The sequence below is a fragment of the Pogonomyrmex barbatus genome, unplaced genomic scaffold (genome assembly GCF_055798465.1).
Source record: "Pogonomyrmex barbatus isolate J1 unplaced genomic scaffold, ASM5579846v1 scaffold6, whole genome shotgun sequence".
Taxonomy (NCBI): Eukaryota; Metazoa; Arthropoda; class Insecta; order Hymenoptera; family Formicidae; genus Pogonomyrmex; species Pogonomyrmex barbatus.
This window is the reverse complement of record NW_028297160.1, coordinates 6,136,513-6,154,501: the sequence shown is the minus strand read 5'-3', so window position 1 is coordinate 6,154,501 and position 17,989 is coordinate 6,136,513. Positions and strand designations below refer to the sequence as shown.

Sequence of the window (17,989 nt, the reverse complement as noted above, 5' to 3'; positions counted from 1 at the left end):
TGATTCTAATTCCTTATAAAACTTATAAAAACAGATTATATTAAATATAGATTATATTTTCTAAAATACATAATTTCGTTGATTCTTTTTTTGCATACAAAACTTTTGATAATATTTAACGTCATGTGCATACAATAAAAAATAAATAAATAATTTTTGCAATGAGATATCTATCATTCTTATTAATTAATTTCTTTTATAAAAATATAAATATATTATTACAAATATATCTATTCTCTGATTTTCTATTGATATATATAGAAGTCTATCTAGTTCGCCGTTGAGTTATATTTCGGTATCGTAGGATATTGAATATACCTAACACAATATATATCGCAGCCAAGATCATAAAATAACCACTATAAACACGGAACTAAAAAACAAAAATTTTTATATTATCGAGAAATAATATGCATATAAATTTAAGATATTATCATAATTTTTACCTGCTGTCTAATATCCAGCATGAGCGTATTGACGACTATAAGCGTCAGTAAACTTTGCATCACTAACGCAAAAAATATGTTTACTCCGAAAATTAAACCATGACTATCTTCGGATATACATTTAGCTACCTCAAAGCTAAGCAAATAAAAAAAAGATATCTAATTTTCTTTCTTTCAGTATAATATAATATATATCACATAGTATAAATTAAAACATTGATTTAGTTAAGAATAAAATATAAAAAGAAAAAGTGCCTATTTTTCATTTTTAAGCATTAATTTTTTCATATAATTATTTTTATGTAATTTTCTGAAATAATAAACGATAATGTTACATATGAATTCTATAATATAAACATCTCAATAAAATGTATGTCTGTCATTCGTCCTCTTAAAAAAAAAAAATTTGTTATAAGAATTATAAATTCTTTAATGTTAATTATGTGAGGAAAATTATAATATTAAATATTATAATTTTCTTCACATAATTATAATATTATTATAATATTATAATATTAATAAGGAATATTCACCTTGCCACAGTGACCATAGTGTGATAAATTACACCAAATATGATATAGCCAGTGTACAGGAACCAAATGTTGTAACTGTAAGAGGATGTCAATAATATACACCCTTCTAAGAAGGCAAATAAAGAACATATTATATCTCCTAATAAAGCCCAGTTTAAACGTAACTTCCCAACAGAAAATACGCTCATTGCACCTAGTAAAAAATTTTATAAAAATATTATTTCTTACAAGTTAGTTTAAATAAATCTTTAATTACGCCCTTATTATTTACTTTTTGTTTCAGGATTTATGAATAAATTCGTATTTAATGTTGTATCTAATCTAATCAATTTGAATTAAATAGTCTAATTAATAATTTCTTTGTATTTTTTAAAAAAATTAATTCGTTCTTTATCAAGATATTTTAAGCAAATAGATAAATTAGATAAACAAAATGTTTCATGACATAATAGTTTGGGGAAAACGTTTATCTAACCAAGGTTATTAACACAGATATTCTTAGTTACTTATTTACTTTGAATAAATGTCAAAAACTGATTAGAAATCATATAATGACCACAATAGGTAATTAATAAATTAATAAAAAAGAATATAATATAATAATAATTAAAAAATTTAATATCATATGTATAATATGTATATATAATTATATACGTATAATATTATTGAGATCTGATAATCTGGGGTGCTTGGATTTCACTGGTTCGCATAAAGTTATACGTGATGTTTCTGTTATATGTAGATTTGACATCCGAGACATTATCGTGATAACTTACTGATAATTGATAATTTAATTATTTTAAATACTTTTATTCTTAGTAAAATGATGCAAATTTGTATTAATTTATGTAATGTAAAAGTTTAATCATAGTACTTTTTGTATTTACAACATTATTATGTAGTATTTTAACAAATTACATGTATTTAATAGACGTGAAAAATATTCATTTTTAAAAAAATTTGTTTTACTTAAAAAGAAGATCACATCAGCGAAATTTCACATCAATCCACAAATGACAGAAGTATTCAGGAAGACAACTACACAGATTCATCATATATTGTTACAAAGCACGAAGACTAAGTCTGCGTAAGCAGATACCAGATTTGTTCACTTGTTCATATCGAACATTTGATCACGTTCGATCGCAAGCATACGTATCTGGATTGGTATCTGTTTACGTGCATACTTTGATTAACTATATCTTATTGCACCTAGTATAACAATATGCGAATTCATAATTATTTTCATATTACTAATAATTCTTTTTATTTTTATTTTTATTTTGCATAATTCAGTGACATGTCATTAAAATTTTTTTGCACAAATTTTTACTTTTTTTCACAATTTCCTCGCAATTTTTATGATTTATAAAATTTACAAATAATATTCTCAATTATTCAAACTATCAATTTCTCTATAAAATATACCTTGTACAATAACTACAGTTCATTAATTCTTCACAGATAATTAGGATCTTTTTCTGTACGTATCCTTTTTATCTTTGCTATATTATTCAAATATGTTTCTAACATTAAAAAAAAATTGTCTTGTCTTATTAAATCTTATATAAAGATTTAAATATGTTTTGGCTTAAAATACTGTATTTCATATTTTTTGTCTTAATCTCCTATTTCAATTTTATAGGACAATTTTTAAATAATGTATTTTATTAAAGATACTTTTCCCTTACCTACAATCGCGTATGCAAAATCCACAGCGCCATTGTAGATTCTATCGCCTGGCTTCACTGCGGTTTGCCACAACAGTTGTGAATAAGTAGCAACCAGAAGATAACCGCAAGTAGACAAAGACCACCAAGCCGACCATTTGATTACACGATAATTAGTGTAAGCTAGCACGAAGTGTTTCCACAACAGCGCATATGCGTTCCTGATTTTGTGGAGCAATGTGTCTGATTGTGTTTTATCATTTTTATCACACGACGATATTCGCGGATTACTCGGTTGTCCTGATTGATCGGTCGTTTGTTGTACAGCAGCAGCATTATTCTCTTCGTCATCAGAAGCGCTAACACGATGAAAATAAATCGATTGACCCACACGAGGCAAAAAAAATGACCAAACTGTCGCAATGCTAATAGCTGGAAAATATTATAAAATATGTCCAGAGAGAAAGATAGAGTTTCTTTTTCTCTATATGAAAATTTAATTTTTGTTGTATTATAATTTAATTTATATTATGATAATACTTGAAAAATTTATATATAAAATTTAAATTAAAATTTACGTATTAAATTTAGCTTACATACATGAAAGTGTTAGGTAATTAAGTTGATGATAGTTTAGTAAATCGAAAGAAGCTGTCAATTGAGCTATGATGCCAGACATACTGCGTCCAAATAAAGAAGCCGCTTTAGTGTGGCTTGTGACCTCTTGATAGTGTTTTTTATCTACTTTGGCATATATGTAAGTATAATAAGCCACTTCCGCGGACATAAATAAGCCAAAAAAGAATTTGGCTATTTGCAAAACTAGTACAATCTTTCCAAGTATTATTAGAAGAAAACTTATAATACCAGAGAGACCACAGAGTATTATGATAGGTTTATATCTAATAAAATCTGTGATCAGGAACATGATTATTAATGTCGATAAATAGCTATATGTAGTCACAGGATAGATTTCATGATTCACCTGAAAATATATTATATTTTTAATATCATTGAAAGATTAAACAGGCACTCATTAATTTAATCATTTGTCTGTACTAACTTCACTAGCTGTAAAGTTTTTCCATCCAGTTAAATAATCGGTCACAAATGATTCCGAAGGTCGAAAGTCTTTAAAACATCCAAACATGCACAAAATACACGAAATCTTGACCCAATACATGTTTTATAAATATTTTCCTTTCATTGACTTATATGCTGCACCAGCAAATTCAATTTTTAAGATATATTCGCAAAAATATATCCATATTAATTTATTTAATAATCAATCAATCATAAATAAATATTTATTTTAATCAAATTTCTATTAAATAAATATTGTTATAAAAGTATATATATGTAAAAGAATAAAACGTAATTTAAATAATATTAAATTAAATAAGTAAAAATTAATATTTTTACTTATTTAATTTTGGATTTTAATAATTATTAATTATTTCTTATAAATGTAACATGTATTACCTGATATTTGTTTAGTCTTAACAAAACACAAATAATATCAATTTATAATCATCAGCAAACACAATTTATGAAACGCTCCTGTTGCCTTCATACGTAATACTGCGCTCATGCACATCCTTGATGTATTCTTTATCAGAATTGCGCCACCTATATGTATAAAGAATTAATCATAAAGATAAAACACGTCTCTTAAAAGCAACAACTTTTTCCAATTACATATATATATTACATATATATACAATTATATATATATATATATATATATATATATATATATATATTACACATATATATATATATATATATATATAGTTTAAATATTTTATTATTTATTTTTTTAAATTAATCATATCTTTTTCTTTGAAAATTAAAAAAATTTCATTGAATACTTAAATCTAAACACAGCATATAGAATTGTACATAATTAATAAATTAAAGTATAAAATTAATTTCAATATTTTTAGGCATGTTGTATAGTTATCAAACTTACCTGCTAATAAATTTATCAGTTGAACATCTTTCTATCAATGTTTGCTGCAAAATTCTTTCTCGGTAACAACAATAGATTCTTTAAAGATTATTTAAAAAATTAATGATTTGAATAATCCAGACATATAAATATTAAATAAAATTTAAACTCATACTAATTTGATATATATTTGTCAATTTGTGTCTTGATCTAAATTATTGCAAACAATTTGTCCAAATTAGTTGTAGACAATTATTCTCCTTCCTCAATAAAAATACACAATACATGACACCTACTAAACTCAACGTTCTATACTTCATGTAAAATGTATTAACTAAAAATATAAAAATAAGTATTAATAACACGCTTTCCGAATGCAGTTAGCAGTAAATATGAAAAACAACAGGAAAAAATTTTTCAGTTAGTTAATGGAAATTAAATTGTATTTTTAAACTGGCTATGTAATTAATTATGTTACATATCTTTTTCTTCTTATATTAAATGGCTCTTATCTTCAGAAGATCAGTTATGTTACATATAAAATCTTCTCTATTAAAAAGACAGAAATTGAAATAAATATATATATTCAAATATATATATTCAAATATATATATTCAATATATATATTCAAATATTTATAGATATTTATAGATATGTAGAACCATGAAATTTTTGCAGTTAAATTTTTATATATTTTATCTCTTTTCTTCTTTTTCTTTATATCTTTTTTTTCTGGCATTTACATTTACTCCTGGATAGCACTAAGATCGATCCAACCAGCAACAGCTTTTAAGCTCTCTGAGATATCTAATTAGGAATTTCATTTCATGAATTCTGATTAATTTAATCAACGATTAATTGATGATAAAGCAATACCTGCAGTATTTCATTAATATGAATAGAATTATTAATTTTTGTTTTTACACACATAAAAAAAGAGTCGAGCGTGACATAGTAGACAGCGCACTCTACTATGCTAGAGATCCTGGGTTCGATTTCCGGTAGAGCCAAAAATATTTACGCCGTCTCCTTTTGGAAGGCAAATGATAAACTACCGAGAGTAATTTTGTCTAGTACGTGTCTCTACCAAAAATTTGCCGTTCGGAACCGGCGTTAAATTGTAGATATACCTGTGTATAATCATCGTGCGCATCACAGCTATATGAGAGAGATTACGACACATTCGAATACGAGCAATAGGACTGAGAAGAAGAAAAAAAGATTTGAGAAACAGCGACTTATACAATTTGAAATTTTAATAAAAGATTGTATCAACAGTCAATTAAATTAACTATCATCCTCATTTAAATTTTATTGATACAGATTTTATTGAGACTATTTTATTGATACAGATAAAATTAATTCTTTGTTGTTGTTTAACACATAGGAAAAGAATAAGATTTGAAATAACAAATTATGTAATTAGGAATTTTGCTATGAACAATTTTTTATTTAAATTAATTAATTACACTACAAGAAAAATTGTTGTTCTAACATCAATATAATCATTTTTTTAGATTAGTATTGATAATAGAATTAATTAAGAATTGTCGAAGTGATTTTTAAAATTTGCCTTTTCACAAAATCATGATCACATGATTCAGGCTCACTATTCAATTTTGATCACGTGATCCTTTTGCCGCTAAAATGCATCGAACGTCATTATAAGTTGGCATCTTCAGGATGTGCACTAGAAAAAAAAACAAAAATACAAAAGACAACATAAAATACAATAGAAATCTAAGAAATAACTGAATAATTCCGATCTCTTCTTTTTTCAATCGTTCGGAACTCGAATTGCAATCGTTTCGGAGCAACGTCGATAGGTAGCGGGGTCTACTGTCATGCGATTCGACTTGACAGTTGACACGCTCTTCTTGTAATCGCGTGATTCGCGTTATTCGCGGTTATGGCGATCGCCAGATGAGAGAGAAGCAGTGTCGCGCTGAGAGGGAACGGACTTCGTGACGGATTTCGTGACGGACGACGAATTTTCACGAGGTAAGACACAACGAACGCGAATCCCTCGAATCCTCCTGTCGGTCTCTCCTCACGCGAGTCATCACCTCGGCATTCCCGGATTCGCTCCCGAATTCGTCGCCATTCGCCGTCACCGTCGTCGCGAGCTCCGTCGCAAATCGCGGGACGCAACGGCCGTCCTTTTCCTCCAGCCATACCTGAGGACAATAATAGATTTGGCTGGAACCTGCACCGAGAGCCTGATTAAATAAATAGTATTGTGTCCCTCTGTGTGTGTCACGCGGACTGGCGCCACCTCCCCGAACGTCGAACGTCGCGCGCGCGACGTAGATTTTTGTCTCGCGGCCGAGCTGAACGTCCCCCTTCGCTCAGCGACTTTGCAACCCGTGCCATATAACCTTCCACCCCGTGCACACGCGCGGTTTTTAGCTTAAAAAATCAAAATATTAATTTGGAAGAGAGAATTTGTGGTACATCGTTGGACCGCCCGACGTAAAGCTTTTAACTGTTTCCCTCCGAGGAGACTAAAAAAAAAAAAGAAAAAAAAAGCATGCGTGCGGATACGCGTTTTTAGGGGTATGAAAATAATGAAATATAAATGCGGGCTAGCTTGATATAAAAAAATAAGATATTTTTTTATCTAAAATTTAATTGTGTATGTCATGTAACATATTGATCGAGGGCATTCTCAGTAATTGGGTAAAAAAAAAAGAATTTTATAAAATTATATTATATTATATTATATTGATAGAAATAAACATTAACTAATATTATTAATTGCGTTGATGAATACTGATACGAGCTGGATGTATATTGTGCAGAAAAAGATTTTTTTTATCTTAGAGTAGAGTTAAAAAAACAACGGTTGAGTAATTGTTGCTTGTGCTAATTGGAGTGAATCTTTGAATGTTAAATCTAGAAGAATATGTTAGAAAAAAGAATTAAAAAATGATGGAATGAACAATCGCTCAATGATTACACAATCGTGAACATAATCTTTCTGTTTCTCAGGAAATGATTTTGTGCAAATATTTGCTTATATGTCTTTTGCAAGTCAATATCTAATTGATATTTATCTAATTGATATTTTATTTCTTTTTTTTAATACAATCTGGATGGATTTTCTTTTTTGTGATAACATTCCTCGAACATAGGATCTTTTCCTTCCACAGCAATCAAAAAACATGGAAGGTCAACAATTCTGTTTACGGTGGCACAATTTTCAAAATACACTCTTGAGTTCTCTTCCTAAGTTGCTCGACGGAGGTCACCTAACAGACGTTACACTGAGCGCTGGCGGCAGACATATTCATGCTCATAGAATCATACTCTCAGCTTGTAGTTATTATTTTAAAGAACTCTTCAAGGTATTTATAGAAGTGTTTTATTTATAAGAATGCATATACAAGCATGTCAATTAATGAGATTAACGATTACAAATTTCTCTTAATAAATTCGCTTAGCCTAATATATCATTTTTATCATTTTGTTTTTTTCTTTACAAGTAATATTTAACTTAGAATATAGAAATATTCAATATTATTAATTTTATTATTTGAGTAAGCATAACAATTTCTAAATTAATTCAAGTTGTTATATAAAGTCAATATTATATGACTTGTATATTGTAAGTCATATATAGTTTAAATCTGTTCTAATAGTGAATTCTAATAGTGAAATAATATAGAATTTTACGAATGAATTTTTAGGATTTAAGCTCCTTGCAACATCCAGTCATTGTCTTACCAGGCATGGAATATGCAAATCTATGTGCTCTAGTCAAGTTTATGTATAATGGAGAAGTGAATATTTATCAAGAACAGTTACCTGCACTTTTAGCTATGGCTGATACGTTGCATATTTGTGGATTGGCTGATATGGCTGGGGTAAGTGCTTTTAATTTACTTTTTTTAAAAAATACAGAAGCTACTATGAAAAGCTTATATTATCTGCAAAAAGAATTATGTAATATTCTCTTCATTTATATTGCGTTTCTTGAATGTTATTGTCTCTTATTTCTAGTTTTATTTTTTCTATCAGAATTTCTGGCGTCATATAAGATAGTTTATGACAGTTGTTATACATTAGATTTTTGTCTAATGTAATAAATAATAATATACAAAGTAATGAGATATTTTATTCATTATTTTCAGGTGCATATTAATTTGCATATTTATTTCTTTGTCGTGTTTTTATTGATTTTTCTAATATCTGATGACCTGTATTTGAAACACAAATTATACGATTTCTATTAGTTTAGATTTCAAAATCAGGTCAAATATATTTATAGATTCTTGCTGATTTTGCATAAGAGATAATATGTAATAATTTTTTACTATAATATATTCAGAAATAAAAATTGTAACTTTCGTATTACATTAATGGCTTTCTAGTACTTAAGGTAATTAGCATGAATAATATTTAATCTTTTAATACGCTTGTTTTCAAATAAAATTTTCGATTGCTTATAACAAAGCATGTGTTTCTTAAACGCCGTTTTAGAAATATGATTCTCACTCTCCTTCCTTCAATTCATATTATATTTCTTATAAATACACATTAAATTTTACTTTCCATAAATATGTCTATTGAAAATTTGTATGAAATAACTACTTGTCCAACACAATATAGCCAGTATATAATACATAGGAAACAAAACTGCAACATTTCTGTAATAATAAGTTGCATCATTTTAAACCATAATGCATTTCCCTTTCATATTTTTTTTCCTTCTTTACATTAACATGGATATACAACTGTTTATGCATTGTAATATTTGATTAATTGTATCTGTATATTCAATAGCTCATGAATAATATTGCTTCTTAATGAAATATGTCAATATATTATTTTTCAATATATTGTTTCTTTAAGCTGTAACACATTGCACATTAAAGTAATGTAATATTTATATGCGAGCAGTAAGTGTTGTAAACATTTATTAGAGTTGTAAGCAAATTTATTTAAAATTATTCTTAGCTATGAATCATGATAATCTCTATACATACCACAGCATATTATATATGTTATTATAAATTTATATCCTCGTAACATGCATGTTTGATACCAAAATATACTTAAAAATATACTTAAAAAAATACAAAACTGTTATGATATTGCAGCAAATATTTTTTACAAAAATCGCAGACAATCGATTTCTTTCGTACATTATTCAGCAGAACGAAGAACGAAGCAAAATTCGCGCGTTCGCTTGTTCCTCACTTAATCTTTTTATATTACCCTGATCGTGTTGTTTTGTTCAGGTTACTTAAACACATTCACTGTCGTTCCTCAAGAAGTACTTCACGAAGGAATTATACCGCTACACATATTATGTTCGTACATGCATCGAAGGAACGATAATGAATAAAAACGATATCCACGAGATCAAGATCGTTGTGTGTGTTGCAACTAAATGCAAGTGGATGCATCCCATGGAACCTTACCCCATAGAATGACTTTACAGGTATATCTAAAATAGCTTCTTCCATGAATCTCTAAATTACTAAAATAATATATTACCGAGGTTAGAACAGCGATTTTTATACAACACTTATGTTTTTTTCGCAATACAATAATGCTTAACAGTTTAGTCAAGTGTGATGATAACAAACGTTTAGCACTAATTTTGTCAATTCTAAAGATTATGTTATTAGTTAGAGTATAAAAAAATAAAGAAAAAAATGCATGGATATCCACAGATATTTGTAAATGAATTTCAGAGAATCAACAATTTTGGATTTTTATGTGCTAAACTGTTAAAATTCAATAACAACCCTTGACTAAATATATATCTTTTTTTACAAAAGGTTAGATATTTTATTAGGAACACTTATTATTTTTTAACAAATGTATATTTTTAAGACCATTAATATAAACAAAAAAAATAATGTTTTAAAAATTATCATGCTAAATATCCTTAAGTAATATATTCTAATATTGATATAAATAAATGTAAATAAATTGCACAAATATAGATAATTAATGCGCAATGCATAACCTGTTGTATAATATATACAGAATATGTTTTGGCTTATTTTGTTGAACTTCAAAAATATGTTTATCGTTATATGTCATTAATGTTCACATGTATGTTCTGTAAAAAGTTAAAAAAAATGTTCATTGCGAATATTGAAAGCGATTTGCATTCTTATGTAAATCTTTGTAACAGTATTATGTATCATTTTAATATTAATATAAATCCCAATATATTTTTAATGTAAACATATAGACAAAGTATGACGCTATATACTTAATATTTGGATCGTATTTTAAAATTCATTGTCTTTAATCATACAGTCTTTTTAATGGAGAAATGTAATAATCATTTAATGTGCTTTACATGATTACTCATGTTTTATTCCAGAAAAATCCGAGACAGGATAACGGCTTATATATACAATCACCAGTGATGCAATCGCAGGAAAAACTCTCAAACGAAGAAATAGTAACGACTGAGTCAAAAGATATGACGGCTTCTGGATTAGCTACTGGTTCAGAATCAGTACCTGTATCATTGCCTAAAGCAATAAATAATTTAGAGGATGAGGAACCAATCAACGATCAAGAAAGTATACAGTATTGCGTGAAAACGAAGCCTTACTATTCCATAAACGCGAAATTAAATCAAAGGGAAAGAATGTCTGTTCCTATATCTGTTAATAAATATATTGATAGAGGATACTCGGAGAACGTGGACGAGACTGCGTCGATCATGGAAGATCAAGTCACGCCTATAGAGGATGTAAAACCACCGCCGGCTGTTTGGGACGCGAGTTTCAAATTACTCGCGGCATCCGCATCTAATAGAACTTCGCAAACTTACAATAAGTCCAGTGTCACTTGTCTTATTTGTGGTAAACAATTGAGTAATCAATACAATTTACGAGTACACATGGAAACACATAGCAATAGCTCATACAGCTGCACGTCGTGTTCACACGTGTCGCGATCGCGAGACGCTCTCAGAAAACACGTGTCCTATAGACATCCGGTGGCTTCTTCTCAAAAACGTCCACGATATAGTACACCGAAACCATCAATACTGTGATGGTAAAGTCATTATTATATTATTCTACATAGACATTTAACCCTTATTAGGATATACCTTTCTATTAAAAATTTAAATTTTTCATTATATTATATATTCATTATATAGAAAGAGAAAGTGAAAGAGAAAGAAAAATCGAAAGAAATATTTCATTATGTTAAAAATAATAAGGTTTATCATTGATAGATATGTTGAATTAAAAAAATAATAGTAACAAAAAAACTATTCATAGAACTATGAATGTGCCTACCTACGATGGTAGATTGCGAATGTAATTGAATTTATAAGAACTGTACTGGACTGATTAATGATAAGATAAGTCAAAGTAACAGTCTGTTAAGTGTACAAAGTAAAGTGTGATCATGTTCCTGAAGACCTTTAGTGTTCGAATTGTTATCGCTTTCTTGTTATTGTTACATTGTTTTAATAAAGACAAATTAGGTAAGTCGTGTGATTCTTAGTGCAAATGCGATATCTATGTATACAAAGATAAACAAAACTGCAGTGATAAAACTATAGCCATAAATAGTTATGGGATGTGAATTATACTAATAAAGTCAATACAAAAGGTGCAAAAAAGATGCAATATAATTTTTTAATCATATATCAAGAATTGTATTAAAAAATAATATACAATATTCATAGACTACGAAATAAATAAAATGTCTCCAAAATTGAGTTTCCTTAGAAGTGGCAATAAATTCTTCCAAAAATTAATTATATCTTTTCTATACGCCATATTTTAGTGTTGCAGTCCTGTCCGACGGAGATTAATGTTTCCTCATCCAGCCAGATCAAGCGTGTTATTTGACTTTGAGGATGAGCATCTACAATGTAAAGATTTCTCTTGTTAATCGCGATCTATTCTCAGAAAAGAAATTTTTTAACTTACTTTTGATGATAGTATGTTTTGCTGGATTCGTCACACTCCAGATGATAATAGTAGTATCGAGACTACCACTTGCAACCATGTCAGAGTTTGGAGACCATGCGACAGAGTTTACTCTCGCATTATGGAAGCCCCATTCCCTATTATGCGCAAGCTACAAATCAAATATAGATTATATATATATATATATATATATATACATATAAAACTATAAACTTAAAATTATATCCTGTTTATAAAATTGTATAATTATATAATACAGAAATTTAATTACATTTATATGCTACTCACCCTCTAATAATCCAATAAGCATATGGCAAGCCATTAATAACAATATTAATTCATTAAAGAAAGCATAATTACTACATAAAAATTATCTTTAATTATTTTACACATGGCAAATTTATCAACATTATAATATATCATATATAAATTAAATGATACTGTATGAGCTAATAATAAATGTGTGGCTCTATAAATTAAGATTTATTAATAATTCTCTATTATGATCATGTTGAATTACATTAGAAATAAAAAAATATTTTTCGAAAATAAGCCACGGAATAAAATTTTATTTCCATTTCTATGGCATTTCTATTGCAGTATTAGCATATATACAGAAGTCTACTGCATGATTTTATGTATGTACATAACAAATTCGATTACATGAAACTTGTAAAACTTATTTCTTTAGCTGGGTATAATTAAATCTAAATGAGATTCTAGAGAAAGAATTTAAGTTATACTTTACCTTATATTCTGGTACGGTGTACAATATAACTTTTCTGTTTGCATCACAGGCAACTAAATATTTATTATCAGGACTATATGAAACATCCGTAACTGGACCCAGATGTTCTAGTTCAGTCTTTTGAGTTAGTGTAGTGTCCGACAATTCGTAAATATAAACCTATACAATAAATCGTTCCCAAATTGATAATAGAATGAATCAATCTTCACATTTCTCATATATTATTTCTCATATATTATTTAAATAATAAACAAACTTTATTGTCAAATGTGGATCCAACAGCTACATCTCCAATTTCTTGATTAATTGACACGCACGATGGCTCGTATTCGACTGGTAAACTTGACAGCTTTTTGCCATTTTGTGTAACTGCGATCTATAAAATACATTACATAACACATTATAGAAAATTTATGAATAAGATGCTACAGAGACATTTATTGCTTGTCTGAATACTTAACAAGTTCTATTGCAAAAATGATTCTTCTTACATTTATATTTAAATTTAAATTCTAAGCTTGTTAATTTTTCACAAGCTTGTTTCACAAGTTTGTTAAATCAATTTTTAAAATCGAGAACTACTTTGTAGATATTTTATATATGACCTACCTGTCGAACTGAAGCAACCACAACTATATCGTTATATATATCCAAACCTCGTGGTTGTGAATCCAATTTTACCACGGCAGTTTCTGCATATGCGTTCGTCGCAATATCGACTGATCTTAAAGTATCATCGATACCGGCAGTATAGAGTAAGTTACCCGTGGCTTTCATCCCATTAATTTGATTACCGTGACCGTGCCCTTGCACACGATCATTCTCCCCTGTTTCTGCATTCCAATTGGTGATGTAACCATCATGAGACCCAGTGTAAATCGTACCTCTATCAGGACTTAACGTTAGCACCGTTATTGGTTTATTATGACCCTAGAAGGAGTATTAAAAATTAATATACTAAAAAAGATATCATATATCTCAATCAATTAGAAAAGCGAGGATTACTTTTATTATCTTTATAGGCTTCTCAGGATTGTCGACATCAAGATAGTTGATGAAACCGCTAAGTGATACGGATAATAAATGTTTCCCTTGCCACAGACAGCTCACCTGAAAAACATAATTTAATTTATTGTAAATTATTCTTTCGTGTGTGTGTGTGTGTGTGTGTGTGTGTGTGTGTGTGTGTGTCTTATCTTTAAATTGATTGTTTAATTACTAACTTGTTGATCATCGACTGTCGTTCCCATGTTGAATTCGGTAATTAAAGAACGTGTTTCTACATCCCACAGTTTACAAGTTTTATCACCGGAAGCAGTTAATAATTGTGTGCCATCGGGTTTCCATGCTACCTATAAAAAATATATTGCTCAATTACATTTATTATAAATAATTTGTCATATTTTTATGTCTTATTACAAACGAATTAGATTACGTACCCCATAGACTCCACCTTGATGTGCGGGGGATCCTACTTCCCCAACAAGATCAGAAGTTGTTCCATTATATAAAAATACTTTCCCATCGAAACCACCGGAAGCAAACAGATTTCCATCAGGGGAGTAACGTACAGTTTGAACGAAACGAGTATGTTCTTGCTTCGTCATTCTGCATAAATAGAATATAATAAAATACATGAAGAATTAAGATTCTTATACTTAATAGAATATAAATTCGTAATAAGAATTTCGTGTATACATACTTGAATTTGAATGGAGGGCCTTCGAATACAGCGATAGTGTTATCTTCACTTCCAGTTATTAATCTAAATGGTCTAGCCGGTCTAAAGTCACATGAGTTGATAGATTTACTTTGACCAGAGATTTCGCCTACTGACGTTCCTGTTTCTGCCATAAATACATGCCCAAATCTAAACATGATTATTATTATTGTATTAATATAATTTTTTTTAATGATAATTCATTCACTATATTGATGTTCGAAGTATACCTTTCTCTTCCTTCTCCGACCACGACCATGCGTTGACTATCAGCTGACCAAGCAATATCTTTAATGGGTCCGCCAATAGGATGGAATTCATTTTTTAATATATGCTCCTTGTTAACTGTATCCCAAATACGTACTTTACCGGATTGATCTAAAATAAAATTGTATTACATTGATTTCTTTAATATCGAAGCAATCTCATTCTCGTTATAAAATTTTCAATAAACAAGTGATAATGTAAAATTATCAAAGATTAAGAATAGTAAATATCATGCATCGTATTATCGGATAATCTTTATGTGGAAATTTTATAATCTATGAATATTTTTGTAAAAATTTTTGTAACACATGTAAATAAAATACCACATACCTCCCGAAGCTATGTAAAAACCACTAGGGGAATATTTGGCAACATTCACAGCGCAAGAATGTTCTGTATAAACGTCTGCAATCGCTGGATTCTGCAATGTGTTGTAGAAATATGAAAAGTGATACATCTATCCGTTATTAGACAATGGTAAGCATTTATTATAACACAAAAACTCACGTCAATATTTCTAATGATAACACTGTTACCATTGGTATATAAAAAGTTCTTTCCTTTGGGATCGCCACCCAGTACAAGAGGCTGTCCCCTTTGAGTTCTTGGTAACGCAGCAAATATATATTCTATAACATAAAAAGAATAAAATAAGAAAATAACAAAAGAGGAACTCCTCAAATAAGGGACATTAAAATAATAATAAAAACAATTGGACTGTCGATTAATATTATTCAGATATGTAATAAATGTCAAATAATAATAACAGTACATTAACATTTTCATTTCCCATATATTATAATCGATAGAGTGTAACATAGTATATGCTGTATATAACAGTATGTTGAATAAAAAATTATAATATTATAAAATATTACTATTAGTTGGTATGATATTGAATACTTGAATATTGATAATGTTACTTTATATAATACATTAATATCATAATACTAAAATATGTAATTTGTATATATAATTAATACATAATTTGTTTCATAGATATTTTCTAAATATTAGATAAGGAGCTTTTTAATACTTATTATTATTATTATTTATTTATTTAATGTTATCTTATATTTAATATTATTTCTTTAAAAGAATTGTATATAAAAATTATGTGTTATATATTATATGTTATTTATTCTACTTAAAGATACTGTACATTATTCATATAATATTTTAAATAAATTAGTAAAATTAATAAAATTTATTAGAAAAATTTATTAGAAGACTGTCATACAAAAGAAGAGATCAAATATCACGCAAACAACGCATAATACATCCAGGTGCTGGAACTAAAATATCTCCCTTGATACATTGGCATAGATCCAGCTCCTTATATTTCAAATTATTTTGAGCACTAACAAACTATAGTTTATCCTGTATCGTGGTACGGTTCCAGAGGAAACATTTTTGAAAGGCTCTCATACACACATTTAATGTAAAAATAATAAAACAACTAGCAAAAAAATTATCTCAAGTAACATACATTATCTTGAATGTAATTATTTCAGTCTTTCTTTCTCTCTTTCCCTGTTAATTATTCAATAAATATAATGCGCAATTATATCAAATAATTTTTGGTCGATATAAATATTTAATATTCGAGTAAAATAATTTTTTATTCCCTATTTGGACCTGATAAGATTGCAATATAAAGTATAAATCTATCTTATCTAAAGCTCAATTAAGCTTTGATATTTAATATTTATGATTCATCATTTTTTCATTCGTGATTCTATGTACATATACAAAGCGTCTCAAAAGTCTTAGACATATTTTTTATACTTCTTAAAAAAATTTTATCAAATTCTCCCTTAACAGTTTCTTAATTTAATTTAATTTAATATTTAATATAAAAAAATCTTGAAGCTTAATAGAGGTTTAAAACATTAAACCTCTATTAAAATAAAAGTTAAACTCGGTTTATTTCCTTGTTCCATAAATATTACATTTATCTTTCTGTTCCATGGAAAAAAAAAAGAAAGTTTCTGATTTCGATATTCTTGCCTGTGAAACGTTTACTCCTACAATTCGATTAGGAACAAATCCCTGGAGTGTAAAAAAAAAAAAACAATAATTTTCGAGCACCCGGTATATGTATATTGACATCAGCCGTACGTCCGGCATATCATACGTCACGCAAGACACATGGGGTGACAACTCTTCAGGCTGGGCCGAGACAGATGAAAGTGAGCGAGACAATCACGATCTACGCGAGCGAACCTCCGAAGTCATAGAGGAGTCTCTTCCCGCCGATCCTCGCAACGCCCTCACGATTCGACCGGAGATAAGCAAACCGGAAAGGAATATACCGAGGAAGACATATCGCGCACAGCTCCGAAATCATACGGCATGAGCCGGTCCCCGGGTAACGCGTTCTCTCATCGTGACTTACTCGTTTCATACGACATCTCGCCGGTGCACACCGTGCCTCTTCGCACCCAACAATGCCTGACGAGACCGAACGGGAGGATCCGATGACGTGGGGATGCGACGTCTACGACGGCTCGCTATGTGTGATAGCTCGCGACTGCTCGCGATACAGCACCTCCCGACACACACACACATACACACATCATACGTACGACACGCACACACACGCGCGCACGCACCCACACTCACGTGCCTGTCCGCCCTTCGCCTTATTTGGTTGAAACATGAACGAAAGCGTGGCTAGACGTGCCTGAAACACGTTACGCCTAACAGGTGCGCCTCATAGTCTTTGAATG

At 29.1% G+C, this 17,989-nt stretch overlaps 3 protein-coding genes and 1 long non-coding RNA gene across 6 annotated transcripts; 1 reads left to right on the top strand and 3 right to left on the bottom strand.

Moving 5' to 3' along the window:
• Window positions 1–35: 35 nt before the first annotated feature.
• LOC105422910 (thiamine transporter 1-like) lies at window positions 36–5,153 on the bottom strand. 3 transcript variants are annotated; one of them, XM_089082774.1, is made up of 8 exons: window positions 4,622–5,149; window positions 4,132–4,278; window positions 3,713–3,973; window positions 3,250–3,634; window positions 2,671–3,081; window positions 980–1,172; window positions 447–582; window positions 36–373 (listed from the first exon to the last, which is right to left on the bottom strand). In XM_089082774.1, exons 3-8 carry the CDS (start codon window positions 3,830–3,832, stop codon window positions 266–268), a joined length of 1,353 nt encoding a protein of 450 aa, XP_088938900.1. In that variant the 5' UTR covers window positions 3,833–3,973; window positions 4,132–4,278; window positions 4,622–5,149; the 3' UTR covers window positions 36–265. The 3 variants fall into 3 exon arrangements, with proteins under 3 accessions (XP_088938900.1, XP_088938899.1, XP_088938901.1); XM_089082773.1 differs by having other exon boundaries at window positions 3,713–3,867; window positions 4,622–5,147; XM_089082775.1 differs by lacking the exons at window positions 36–373; window positions 447–582 and adding an exon at window positions 621–756 and having other exon boundaries at window positions 3,713–3,867; window positions 4,622–5,153.
• Window positions 5,154–6,029: 876 nt separating this feature from the next.
• LOC148935123 (uncharacterized) lies at window positions 6,030–7,315 on the bottom strand. The gene is made up of 2 exons (XR_016140740.1): window positions 6,778–7,315; window positions 6,030–6,290 (listed from the first exon to the last, which is right to left on the bottom strand). It is a non-coding gene; the product is annotated as an uncharacterized LOC148935123 (long non-coding RNA).
• On the top strand, window positions 6,355–12,347 carry LOC105422938 (uncharacterized). Its single transcript, XM_011632516.3, has 4 exons — window positions 6,355–6,601; window positions 7,753–7,947; window positions 8,290–8,466; window positions 10,947–12,347. The coding sequence occupies exons 2-4, from the start codon at window positions 7,765–7,767 to the stop codon at window positions 11,628–11,630; spliced, it is 1,044 nt and encodes a 347-aa protein (XP_011630818.2). The 5' UTR covers window positions 6,355–6,601; window positions 7,753–7,764; the 3' UTR covers window positions 11,631–12,347.
• Window positions 12,316–17,750, bottom strand: flr (actin-interacting protein 1 flr). Its single transcript, XM_089082776.1, has 13 exons — window positions 17,656–17,750; window positions 15,765–15,886; window positions 15,588–15,678; window positions 15,221–15,368; window positions 14,973–15,140; window positions 14,710–14,878; window positions 14,494–14,622; window positions 14,276–14,380; window positions 13,880–14,200; window positions 13,527–13,646; window positions 13,271–13,429; window positions 12,523–12,673; window positions 12,316–12,457 (listed from the first exon to the last, which is right to left on the bottom strand). Exons 1-13 carry the CDS (start codon window positions 17,669–17,671, stop codon window positions 12,348–12,350), a joined length of 1,809 nt encoding a protein of 602 aa, XP_088938902.1. The 5' UTR covers window positions 17,672–17,750; the 3' UTR covers window positions 12,316–12,347.
• Window positions 17,751–17,989: the final 239 nt, after the last annotated feature.

Excerpts from the sequence above, each read along its gene's own strand:
- LOC105422910 (XM_089082774.1), bottom strand. The coding sequence starts at position 3,832 with ATGTATTGGGTCAAGATTTCGTGTATTTTGTGCATGTTTGGATGTTTT. Across the intron at positions 3,635-3,712 it reads AAAACTTTACAGCTAGTGAA|GTGAATCATGAAATCTATCC; the intron begins GTTAGTACAGAC and ends ATATATTTTCAG. Across the intron at positions 583-979 it reads ACTATGGTCACTGTGGCAAG|CTTTGAGGTAGCTAAATGTA; the intron begins GTGAATATTCCT and ends TTATTTGCTTAG.
- LOC105422938 (XM_011632516.3), top strand. The coding sequence starts at position 7,765 with ATGGAAGGTCAACAATTCTGTTTACGGTGGCACAATTTTCAAAATACA. Across the intron at positions 7,948-8,289 it reads ATTTTAAAGAACTCTTCAAG|GATTTAAGCTCCTTGCAACA; the intron begins GTATTTATAGAA and ends ATGAATTTTTAG. Across the intron at positions 8,467-10,946 it reads GATTGGCTGATATGGCTGGG|AAAAATCCGAGACAGGATAA; the intron begins GTAAGTGCTTTT and ends GTTTTATTCCAG.
- flr (XM_089082776.1), bottom strand. Across the intron at positions 15,679-15,764 it reads TTATCATTAGAAATATTGAC|AATCCAGCGATTGCAGACGT; the intron begins GTGAGTTTTTGT and ends AACACATTGCAG. Across the intron at positions 14,879-14,972 it reads GGCCCTCCATTCAAATTCAA|AATGACGAAGCAAGAACATA; the intron begins GTATGTATACAC and ends CTATTTATGCAG.